Source organism: Siniperca chuatsi, linkage group LG20 (genome assembly GCF_020085105.1).
Source record: "Siniperca chuatsi isolate FFG_IHB_CAS linkage group LG20, ASM2008510v1, whole genome shotgun sequence".
NCBI lineage: Eukaryota > Metazoa > Chordata > Actinopteri > Centrarchiformes > Sinipercidae > Siniperca > Siniperca chuatsi.
The window spans coordinates 25,073,304-25,086,495 of record NC_058061.1 but is presented as its reverse complement, the minus strand read 5'-3'; the positions used below and the strand labels follow the sequence as shown (position 1 = coordinate 25,086,495).

Sequence of the window (13,192 nt, the reverse complement as noted above, 5' to 3'; positions counted from 1 at the left end):
AAACAGGAAACACCAGGCGAATTCTGCTGAAGCGGCAGAGGTACTCTTAGCAGGTCAGAAATATGTTATTATGTTGATAGCGTTGACCTGGGATGCATGCAATGAAAGTACCTAGTTTAATATGAATACTGATTTAACAATGTACAGTGATTAACAATTAACAATCTTTTAATGAGCATCCATGTCACTGGACAAAGTGGCACCTTTTAAAAAAGGTCAGGACTAGGGCTATCTGCAACACTTCTCCGTGTATGACAGACGCTGTCCGCTGCCTGGGACAAAAGTGTTACAGGACTGAACAGCTATGGAAAGCCACTGGGCTAGAAGTGCATCGCCCATATCTCAAAGATCTCCAATATTATTTTAATTCATTAGTAAAAGAAGCCCAGAGTGCTTACTTTGCAAATTTAATTTCTTCTTCAAAAAAGAAATCCTAGGATTTTATTCCAGGGTGCTCTCTTTCTCCCCTGACCCATGGGAAGATCTAGACTAAAGAAACCTGTACTCCTGTTGCTGGAATCCAACTGGCGTGTGTGTGTTTAAGAGAGAGAGAGAGAGAGAGAGATTGAGAAAGAGAGGAGAAGAGAAAGTGGAATGCATGCAAAGTTTCTGTACATTATTAACTTAGTCTATTCAGAATGCTGCTTTGTCAGTTTTCGACCCATATGCCCAAACCTGTGATATTTTCTCGAAAGTTTACCCAAAATGCAAAAAAAAAAAAAATATCTTGAACAAAACCTTAGGGACATCATAACTAGCCACCACATTGATTTACATTGTCAACTAGCCATTACATATAGCCAAAATTAACGTAGCCTACATTCTTTACTAGCCATACACCTTGTGTCGGGTCCTCTCTGTGGATTGGATGCATAGATTGTAACATTAAGCTTTCTGCTGAGATGCTGAAGCAGAGACGTTGTGCTGTTGTGGTAGGCTAGTTCAGCGGACCTGAGTTTTTATCCAGTCTTGTTTTAAATTATGATAGAATTGTTCTTTGTGGTGATTTTAATATTCATGTTGGTGACTTTTCTAATGCCCCTGCTGCTGATTTTTTAAATATCACTAACTCTTAACTTTCAACAACATGGGCTAAACTCATTCCCGTGGCCACACTTTTACTAATTATTTTTAACAGCTTTTACTAATTATGTTTTAACCTGGGTTTGAGACAACTATTCAAACTACCTTTTATTTCAAGATTCTGTCTACTGGCTCAGCACCACAGCACTGAGACGCCCTTCTCAAAGTCATTAACATATCTGGCACTGCACTAGACTGGTTCTCATCTGTCCAATAGGAAATTCTGTGTCAGCATTTATAACTTAACTTCATGTCACCCTTCTCTATTATCAAGTACGGTGTGCCTCAAGGTTCAATTCTGGGTCCAATACTGTTCTCCTTATACATGCTTCCCTTGGGTGATGTCATCTGCAGACATGGTTTTTCTTTTCATTGTTATGCGGATGACACACAGTTGTACCTCCCTGTCAAGCCCACTGACCTTAGTACACAGAGTTCTCTGCAGGACTGCCTGTCTGACAAAAAAATTGGATGTCAATACATTTTCTACAGCTCAACTCAAATAAAAATGAAGTCATTGTTATTGGGCCCCAACATATCACTAAACAAATACTGCCATCTACTGGTAACCTGTCACAACGTAGCAAGCCTGTTGCAAGAAATCATGGTGTCCTGTTTGATAGTAATTTATGTTTTGAGCAACATATCACTGAGCTTGTCCAATCATGTTTTTATCACCTCAGAAACACTGCAAAAACCGGATCTATTTTAAATTTTAGTGATGCAGAAACTTTTGTACATGCTTTTATCTCCTCATGCCTTGATTATTTTAACAGTCTGTTTACTTGTCTTAATCAAAAAACTCTGCAGACTGTACAAAACTCAGCTGCTAGGCTTTTAACCAGGACCAAGATGTACGATCACATTACACCTGTTCCTGGCTCCAGACTATATTTTAGACCTTGTAATCCCTTATGAACCTTCACGTAGTTTGAGATCTTCGGGCAGGGGTCTTCTGTCTGTTCCTGAGTCCAGGATGAAAACTAAGAGGGACAGAGCTTTTGCCATCAGGGCCCCGAAGCTCTGGAACAACTTAGAAGAAATTAGGTTGTCTGAGTCAGTGTCTTCTTTTAAGTCTATTCTCAAAACACATTTTTATCGGAAAGCAAATCCTGTTATTGTAATTGCTTTTATGTATTTTATTTCTTTTATATTTTATCATTCACTGTGGTATTTTATTTCTCTTTTTGTGAAGCACTTTGTACTTTGTTTTGGTAAGTGCTCTATAAATAAAGTTTTATTATTTATTATTATTCTATTTTGAAAAGTTTTGCCAGTTATTTGCCCGATTTGTGTCCGATTCCTCTCCACTGTCTTGTGGTGTCCCTCAGGGCTTGGTTCTGTTTTTTTCCCCTCACTTAGCATGTCTGCCCTTGATCGTTTGCAGGCAATCCAGAATGCTGCCGCAAGATTACTGACTAGATCAAACAGGCAGTCTCACATTACCCCATACTAAGATCTCTTCACTGGCTCCCTGTTGCATATAGGATTCAGTTTAAAATTCTCACTATTACTTACAGAGCATTGCACGGTTTGGCTCCTGCATATGTGTCCCATGCACTCAGCTTAAGACCTGTGGTAATCGAGCTTATGAGGCCATAGCACCTAAGCTATGGAATGCTCTACCCGCACCCTTACAGTCTGCTGATTCTGTGGATTCTTTTAAAAGGCAGTTAAAGATATGCCTTTTTAGACAGGTGTTTGGGTAACCTGTATGCACCAGGTCTGCATCTTATGTATTCATTATGCTTTTTTTTAATTTTTTTTTTTTTTTTTACGTACTATGTATTTATTGTGTATTTTTATTACGTACTGTATTTTTAGTTGTACTTTTCTTCATGTGGCTCGGGTGGTCATATCATCTTTCTTTCTCATATGTTAATGTTTTTGTAAAGCACTTTGTGACTTATGTTTGTGAAAAGCGCTACACAAATAAAGTTGACAGCGGAGGTAGTTACAGAGCTGAATCAACTTCTGTGTAAAAAGGGTGATCCGGCAGGACGGGACTCACGTGTGCATAGTGAGTGTGTGGTTGAGGGAGAGAGAGAGTGGCAGAGAGACGGTGAATGCAGCGATGAAGAGGAAAAGATGAGCAGTGAAGCTGTCAGTAAATGTACAGCGTACGTCTCAAGGCCAGCGTAAAGCTCCTGTGTGTTGTTTCCTAACTGCTGGAATAGCGTCGCTATGACGATCAGCTCTGTCTACATTGAGAAGGTACTATCTGCAGTGGAAAAGAAGTAGAGGTACCAAATGCGAGTAGAGTCGAGCTGTACCAAGCAGTGGAAATACGCCGACGCTGTTGTGTTACACGTCACACCTCTTTTGCTTCCAGAACGCCAGCATGCTATCTAAATCACACACTGGGGCAGCATTATGTCGGCATTGTTTGGTTCAGTGTAAAAAAGCAAAGCCGGCATAATGACGGCACTTCTTTAAAGCAGCATTGCGGGATTTTAGCTTAACACATGATGTCACTGCGTTCCCAGATCTCAGCAGTTACTTTGGTGACTATAATGTTGTTCCAACTGATTAAAATGGTGACTAAAGTTTTGAAAATAAGACCCACGTTGTAATAAACTGAAATAATATTTCAAAATTTATTAGGGCTTGGGCGATTCATCGACGTCATCGATTGCGGAAATACGTAAATTCGCATAACATGCGTCAGCGCATTGAAATTAAGTTAGGCTTGCGTCATCGTGGGCACAGCTGCATTGACCCATCGAGCCCCCTAGCAATTTGCAATTGACGATTCTATCGGGCCGGGGGAGATGCATGCTATTGAATTACTTAATCACTTTACTAATATTATTTTAATATTATTATCATTGATCTGTTTTGCGTTTCCACCGCAGAGAGTACTCTTAAAATGTAGGCGGGGGTTGTTACCAGGCTTCGGGCATAACCCCCATAACATAACTTTTCTTGGTCTTGAGAAGCTGCAGCATTTATTAAGTGCTGTAACCTACACTGCACATTTACAGCCATATTGACAACTTACTGCTAACCTTTTCCTCTGCTCCATTCACCATCACCTTTCTGCCGCTCATTCTCTCACTCACTCCTTGCTCTCTCTCACTTGTACTCAACCACACACTCGCTACGCACATGTTTATTAGCCTACAACAAGGAGACAAGCTTTAACGGTACTTTTTAGCTCTGTCTTAGAATGATCTGTTCTGAAAAATTGTGCAGCCGTAGCCCTGCTAGGTAGAAGACGCATCAAATTGTAAATGTGTGGCAGGCTACAGACAGAATGAATTAAAATAAAATACAGTATACATGTATTACACCTTAGAATTCACCATGGCAGTGTTTTTCGGGCCCAAAATAAATAAATAAATATATCGTCAAGCACAGGTAGCTAGATAGACATTGCCAATGATTCAATCCATCATCAATTCTACATTAAATTGACAATCAAGCCTATGAAGTATGGCTGTGCCCGGTCAAAGCACGAATTCTCCCAGAGAACAAGCTGGAGCTAAAAAACCTTGTCCACGATCATCTAAACGGAGTACTTCCCACACATACACTTTACTAGGGCAGGCCACCCAGGTATATTAACGGCCGCCAAAGTATATCGGGCAACCTATTTTAGCACCGCGATCGATTAACTGGTGGGCAATCTCCCCTTGCTCTACCCGTTCCCCCAGTCGCACATGCTCTGCAGAGAAACATAACAGAGAGAGAGACAGTCTCCTGTTTAATGTAGGCCTACTTATGCCGTTGTTTTGGTGAACAGATTAAAGTAGTTTGTGAGGACAGACTATAATAAGGGGGAGAATTAAGTAGAATATCAAATATATATAATATTTTCAATATACAAATATATTGTTTGTTGCAGAATAATGCCCTGCAGTACATACTTACATAGTTGTTAGATTAATCGACTAATCAAAAAAATAATCGTTAGGTGCAGGACTAAATTGTATAACATCGCCTAAAGTGATACTATATTGCTTTGGTACACTATGCCACATATGAGAGGAAAGAGATGGACGCCTCTGGTTTGAGGAAGGACAGTGTTAATGTTTACCTCCCTCAAAACAGAGGCCATCATTGTGGGGTTTTATAGGTAGTTTTAGTGTCTGACAATCTACTCTAAATGCTGTTTCAGTTGCTTCTCCACCCTGATAAATATCAAATAAAGTATCGGTTGTCAGCAGCTTCATTACAAAAGTATTGGTACTGGTTCTCTACACCATATTACTCAAACCATGATGACCAACCATCCTTTGGAGGTTCTTTTATAATCTAATACAGAACTGACTGGCAATCATTTTGAAAATAGCTTTCAGGTTAAAAGGTTATAAAGGTCTGCCCACCTTCAACATGAAGAATAAACATGGAGCAGCTGACAGGTGAGGTCTGTGGAGTAACACAGCCGGACTTTCACCTTTGCCTTTCTGTCTTGCTTCAGACGCTGTAAATACATTATGATCTAACCACACACACACACGCACACATATACACAAGCACACACAGACACCAACAGTGCTCTTATGGCAAAAACTCAGATTTGCATATAAAGTTTCAAGTTTCCTGACAGTACTGACATAACCTCTGGGCCCTTTCTAGCTTATTAAACCCTTTTTTTATTGACAGGGGTTGCCCCAGAATTCATGGGAGGACCCCTGACAAATTCAAAATCACATATGTAAGCATTCTTCTCTTTGTTGCTGGAAAACCTACTAACTGTCATTTTTATCTGAAAACAGCACCTGTTTTCGATCTAAAAATAATCATCACTAGCTTTTCAGGTGGAGTATGAAGAAACAGTTTTGAATTTGAACCTAAACTGGAACCTGAACTGGAACTGGTTCCACATTCTGGAATACATCTTTCAGTGGCACATTTTGAACCTACTGTGCTCCCATCTCCATCACAAGTTACATACACACTAAAGCACATGTAAAGTTTACAATAAGGCGGAGGGGCCTGTATGACAAAGCAAAATTAAACCTAGCTATCTGTAGGTTTAACACATCACGATGTTGGCTCACTGTTAACTGGGGTAAATCACCATGATAACCTATGCTGCATGTCTAATTAACGTCAGAGGATCAGATTAAAACCATAGACTGTATAAAACATGGACGTAGTCTCTGTGACATTACCCATAGGTGAAGCGTCCACCAATCATCTAATTTTGTTTCACCAGTCCAACTCTCTTTTCCGTTCCGTCTTTTGCTTTTTTGTTGTTTTATTTTTTTTTAAACAGACTATCTGTACTTTTGCACTCTGCTCTAGCTTGGCAGAGATAGGTATAGATAGGTCATCTATCAAGACATAATTCCCACACTTATTTATAGCCTAAGCCTTATTGTACATATTTTACCTCGCTCAATTTCATATTTTTGCTTTCATAATATTCTAATTTGCCCACGGTATCACTGTTTCATCACGTCATATTAAGTACTTCAGTTATGATTCTAATGATGTCGCATGTGGCTGGCCTGTAATTAAGAACTCTTTCATGTGAACATAGAGCTGGACTAACTGAGCGACTTAACTGAGCCAGTTGATAAACCGCTGGCACTAGTTATCCAGGATTACAGATGTTAGGCTCTGTGAAGCCATGTAACCCCGAGAGAGCCAGACTAAGTTGAATTCATACCCCAGAGCTAACACCCAAAAGTGTGGCTAAGCTTGACAAATTACATTAGCCATTATAGCCGAGCTGATGCTGTTATCGATATTTGGGAGTTTAAAAAAATCCAACAACAACAATATCTTAGCCGATAGTCATTTTTTAAACATAAACACGTAAACAAACAAACGATCTTGATACGGATCTTTTAGATAAATACAAAATACCTCACCACAAGAAAATTCATGGCAGCCTAGATCAGCTGAAATGAAGTTGGATTTGCTTTCAACATATTTTGTTTTCTTTTCAGACTCAAATAATAAGACAAGAACAAATGACTACAAAGTACCACTTATGCACTACTCTGGAGAACTCCATTTTCTGCCTAAACTGGAGTGTAATCACCACCATACATCTTCCTGCTAATTAGCACTGTCCAAGACAGAGGGCACAATGTGGCGCTTTCAGTCACATATGAGCCTGGCTCTTTAACTACAAACTTCCTCTTTAAGAACCAGTCAGTCAAACACTTTTGATCTGTTCTGGAGCTACACCAGGTATGAAAAACCATGTGTCACAGAGGGTCTTGTAGGTTTTCAATCCAACCAAAGACTAAATCAGATCACTTGTAAAAGAGAAACAGAAATAATGAATGAAAGCACATGCTTCAGTCAGTGGTCAATGAAAACCTCCACACTTTCAGCCCTACATGGCACATAACTGCCCATCACTAACACACACTTAAACAAAGACCTATGGTAGAGAAGTGGACTGGAGGCCTAGGGAAACAGCAGTGGGAGGAGGAGTGAGCAGGAAAATTTTTCAGTCAGCAGAAGTACAAGGTGAACAGAATTCCAGTACTCGTTCTACAACTGTTGTGGAGACTTAAGGGGTTAATGATTGTTCACTACCAAGCCCAAGGAGGGATTAAGATAAGATCATTCCACATTACTGTCAAATATACTGTATCACTGCTTCGATGAATGCCTCTTTCGTCTTCTATTTGGGAGTGGACACTGCAGAAAGAGAGGAGGCATTGAGAAAAAAAACCTTGCTGAAATATTCTACAGAATACGTTAGAGACTCGTCTGCCACTAACAACAATTTTTCTAATTGATTCATCTATTGACTATTTTACTGATTAATCAATTAATCTTAACGATGACTTTTCCTCCCAAAAAAAAAATCAAACAGACCATTTAATGAGTTAATTTTATTTTGACAAACTGTTTGTCATTGCACAATGCAGCACAAAATAAATTGTAAACAAAGGTTTACATATTGAAGTGCAAAACTGTAGGTTTAAACTCCAACATGATAAAAATAAAACACACACACTGGCACCGTCAATCGACGTAAAATAAGCCCAGATTCTAAGATAAACATTTTCTCAAACACTTATTAATCAGTGGAATTTCTAAGATAGCAGGAAGACGACTTTATGGCTTTATATTAAACAGCTACAAGGACAAAATATATTAAAAAGCTCTCCTTACTGATGAGTAGACAACACTATGGTTTCAGAGACGCAACCTGACGTCATGCTGCGGTGGCCAATCCGGTGATCAGACCGGCTCCACAGTCAGTAAACCAGTTCATGGACCACACTATGATACTCTCCCAGTTGTGTCCTTGCCTGGTTTATTTCATGTACCCAGCTTCGATGTCTGTGTCTGCCTTGCAGTCTATGCTGAAAAATAGCGATACCACAAAGCCACAAAGGTTTGTGTTCATTTGTTTAAGCGAGTGAAATGCAATCTCGGAACCCATCGGCTATCGTCTGATGACGATTTAGCTTTTTATCAATACTGGAACCCTAGAGATGAGCTTTTATTAGCCTTTTTTTTTTTATTTATTTGCATTCGTTGTCAGAGGATAGCCGATGGGTTCCGAGATTGCTAATTGGACTGTAAACAATGACCGGTGCACAGAAGAGGAAATCTTGGCCCAGATATCCGTCATCCGGATATCCACTGACTACACCGGAAGCCCCGAAATATTGGCCATTGTCCAATTCCGAGATTGCTGGAGTTGTGAATTTCAGTTAGGTTTAGGGCTACAATTAATGATTATTTTCATTAGTGATGAATCAGCTATTATTTTAATTGATTGATGAATCCTTTAATTTATAGAATGTCAGAACACAGTGAAAAATTCCCATCGGAGAGGCCAAGGTGATGTCTTGTTTTGGCCAACCAACCGTCTGAAACCCAAATATATTCAATATATAATATATAAAAACAGCCAATCTTCACTCTGGAGAAGTTGGAACCAGAGAAAGTTTTGCAATTTTACTTTATAAGTGAATTGTTGTACATTAATTTTCTGTCGATCGACTAATTAATTAGTGACAGGCATTGATAAGAAGAACTGAGTGGTGGAGCTAAACAATTCTGAGATATTAGACAATTTGGATCCAGGTCAAGTGACTCTTCTAATGATGGTTCCAGCTAGTTCCACACAGTAAGAGACACACATTTTAAATTTGGGAAAAAGAAAGGTGAGGTATCAAAATTTATATCAGGACAGAAAAAGGTTGGATCGGTGCAACCCTACTTTACTCATTGGACCTCTTGGTTCAAATATACAGTATAACAAAGCATATTATAAGAAACTTCCCATTATTTTCATTATGGATTAATCTGCCAATTATTTTATCGATTAATAATTTGGTCTATAAATGTCAGCAATTTGTGAAAAATGCCCATGATAGTCTCCTAAAGCCCAAACTGATGTCTTCAAATTGCTAGTTTTGTCTGGCCAGCAGTCCCAAAACCCAAAGATATTCAGTTTACTATGACATAAGGCAAAGAAAAGCAGCAAGTCATCACAACTGATAACCTGAAATTAGGTAATGTTTGGTATTTTTGCTTGAAAAATGACTAATGATTAATCGATTATTATTAATTTTCTGTTGATCACATAATCGATTAATTATCATTTTTGCCCTAGAAAAAGTGATACATTATTTCCTTTTAGTTCTGCTCCATTTTGAGTTTACACTGACTTATTACCAACTAACCCACAGAGGAAAATCAAATTAAACAGACTGACAGCAGGTCATGCAGCACTTAACTGAACCTGATGGCTTTATTTATCTTCTCTGGTGTCACAGAGTCCATGAAGCAATAACTGATTATGAGCAGTATTAGTTAGGACTGAAATTGGAGCTCACATATCGTAATAATGACAGACAGAAACAGGATGAAAAAGAGGAGTCTAATATTATTGGAGGATAGTTACAGTGTGTCATTAAGTTTTTACAGAGGAACTGGTAAAATACATGGAGTATGACACAAAGTCAATACGTCTTTTTAACTGATTTTCACTTTCTAATGTTTCAGGGGAAAGCCCTGCACTCCCGTGCTGACATGCATACGTTACAATGGTTACCATTTGATCCTGTATAAAGTATGTTGCTAATTCAGATCACTTCATAATCAGCAGATGGATATACATGTTTAGCTTCTGAATGTATGCTAAAACACATAACTACTACTATCACAGTCCAGTGGTTGGTCTGCTTTGCTTTCACACCACAAAAGAACCACACAACATAAAGATGCCTCTTCCAGGAGGTTGCAATTCATCAAGTTAACTGACTGACTAGCAATGACTCATCAATCTGAGAAGGTACTGTAACTAACACCAGCTGCTGACTGTATCATGCACAATCAATTCAGCTCAACACCTCGCCTGATAACACACAATGGAAGCTTTGATAATGTCAGGTGTTCTGTGTGCATGAATGTGAGTGTCAGTGAATACTAGAGAGGCCACGGAGCAGGGATGTCATGGTCACAAATCCACAAACTATCTCTGATCAGATTTAGTGCAGGGACCCACATGTGAAGATGTAATTGGTGTAGATTAGTAGTGACAGAGTGAGACAGGTGCTCATATAAAAATAAAAACAATAAATCACCATGCCAAACATCTATTACAAAATCTCCCAATTTACTGTTACCTACCGTACATACAACATATCTGGTAGAGCAAAAGCGAAGACATTTTCTGTGTTACTTTGTCATCCACACTTTGGTTTGGGATACATTATACAGCAAATAAAACTTACTAAAACCCAAATTTTATATTTCACTTCTAGGTTAATTGATCATCCCAGAACCTTTTTCCAATAATATACCATGGGTGGCAGATGCAAGCAGTGTGAAGAAAGTTGAGTGTTTATATTGATAAGAAACTGCTTGGTGGATTATTTTAGGCCGAATTTTCCACTGCACCCACTATATAATGCCCTTAGTCACATATAGATGTTACAAGTAACATTCAGTTTCCAGGTCTTGATGAAAAAAATGCGTAAAGGAAGTCATGTTTTGTGCCATAAGTTCTAATTGCAGGGAAATAAGAAAAGATCTCTTGTCCAGTTTACTTACCCACTTTATCCACTCCATACTTGTGCCCCGCCACTTGATGCGACAGCGGGACGCAGCCGTTCAGGTGAGCCTGGCCTTGTGGCCCCAGTGGCCGCTGACCGCACTTCTCTTTCGCGGGGGGCCCGCCAGTGAGCCGCGGGGTCAGACTGACCCCAACAGCGGCTGAACTGGGGGTCAGTTCCAGTATGCCGAGAGCTAGAGAGGACTCCATCATCACTTGACGTTGAGTTGTTGACATTTGTGAAAATCAAAATGGGGAAAAACACGTCTTTGTCCAAGAAAAAATTAAAAAAAGTCAACGATGTGACTGTATCGATTCACATACTTTTATTACGTAAGCACATAATACAGCCCCGCACACACAATGTTTGGGCGTGAGGTTGAGAAGCCTTCATGCAAATAGTCCAGTTCAGCAGGTTCGATCGTGTTCGACCACCGACAATAACCACAGACCGTAACACTGTCGTAACAGCCGCTGTGTCCGGTGGTGAAGCAGGGCTCCCGAAGCAGCGCTAATTCAATGATTTTCATATCTTGAACAGCAGCATAAATACATCCTGGCCACATCCCTCTTCCAACCAGTGTCTAACACAGCAGACCCAAGCACGATTTCCGTTCGAAGCTTCCAAAATAAAACGAATGGAGACTTATAGATACTGCAGTGTACCACGGTAATAATTAAGACGGGGAATTATGTTGCTAATAAAAAGTCGGCTGTCGTTTTGTCCAAGCGTTACTATCTCAAATCCCAAACTTCATTATGAAGCAGTCAAACTAATATATTTGGCGCCTCTATTATGAAGGCAAAATTACCCAACCTCCGGTCTTCTCTTTATCAAGTCCAGCCAGCCTGACGCAGATCCACTTCCTCGCTTCAGAGAAGTAAATACTGTTGTCTCTCAGTAATGGTTATGTTACGACACACTCAAGAGTGACATCCAGTTCCAGTCAACAAATAGAGAAACATGCGGGACTATCGGAGACAATAAAGTCCCGAAATGGCATAAAGAGGCTAACGTTATTTAGTCCAGGTTTTGATTGCTAACTTGTCGATACTGTCCATTAAGCTGCTAAGCAATCCCTTCGTCGCTTTACAATTCAGCAGACCGAGAGGAACATCACAGTTGACGTACAACCGCCTTCAAGACGAAGGCCTATCCGTTGAATATGAGCACAAACACGATGCATTGTCGTCCTAAAATCCATGATATTAAAATACATCGATATCCAGGTCAGTACAAGCGACTACCTGTTCGCATAACGAACAGCGGCGTTATTGTTCACCCCACCAGTTTTACGTCAAGTCCCGCCTTACTGTTCTGTGATTGGCTAGCTCGTTACTTCAACGCGTCCTTGTCATTGGATGCTAGCACCACCGTTTTTTCTGTAGAATTTTCTGCAAGTCCCGCTCGCAACACTAGCGCCACTACTGATGTTGACAATAATAATACAAATATAAATATATTTTAAATCCTTATATCTACAGAGGCTATGTAACTCAATTTAACTCTACGCAGTGTAACCCCTTGTTCATATAACATTTGCTTCTCAGCAAATTCATAACTATATTCCTTACCTTTATTCAATGAACATGTTACACTCAATCTTGTTTGCCATGGAGAAAACCAAAGGGTTAGAGAACTGTATAAGATAACAAAATAGGCACAATTATTTAAAATTAAAGAATTTCAGTTAAAATAACATTTGTTAATTTATATAGGGAAAAGTCTATGCTTATTATCTTAATGTATGCCCATATAAGTATGGTAAATTAACTTATCAGATCTTTGCTATTTCGTAATAAAGACCAACTAGAAAATTAATGCAATTCTCTACTTTTGACGGTCAATATGTCGTCTAGTGGAGGGGCTGATATGAAAGTTTTTCTGATGTCGGTCTTTCAATCCACATCGTTTCAACGTTGTATAGGCAACATTATTTCAACCAATATGAAATTTACTTCTAAGCCAAGCCACTAAATACCCACATACTTGTTAAGAAAAATTTCAGTTACCTTGGAGCAAACTACAATTTGCTGTTTTCAGCATAGCTTCTACTGCTGCATAAAGTTGGACATTAACACACCCACAAAACCTAACAAGCACAGCTCATGTAGATAATT

The 13,192-nt window shown here is 39.3% G+C and overlaps 1 protein-coding gene across 1 annotated transcript in view; it reads right to left on the bottom strand.

The window, feature by feature from the left end:
* The window catches only part of ipmkb (inositol polyphosphate multikinase b), a 38,266-nt gene extending 25,857 nt beyond the window's left edge, over positions 1-12,409 (bottom strand). The window contains exon 1 of the mRNA XM_044178328.1: positions 11,071-12,409. Within this exon, the coding sequence (XP_044034263.1) occupies positions 11,071-11,308 (238 nt within the window). The 5' untranslated portion in view covers positions 11,309-12,409. The remainder of the gene's footprint in view (positions 1-11,070) is intronic.
* Positions 12,410-13,192: the final 783 nt, after the last annotated feature.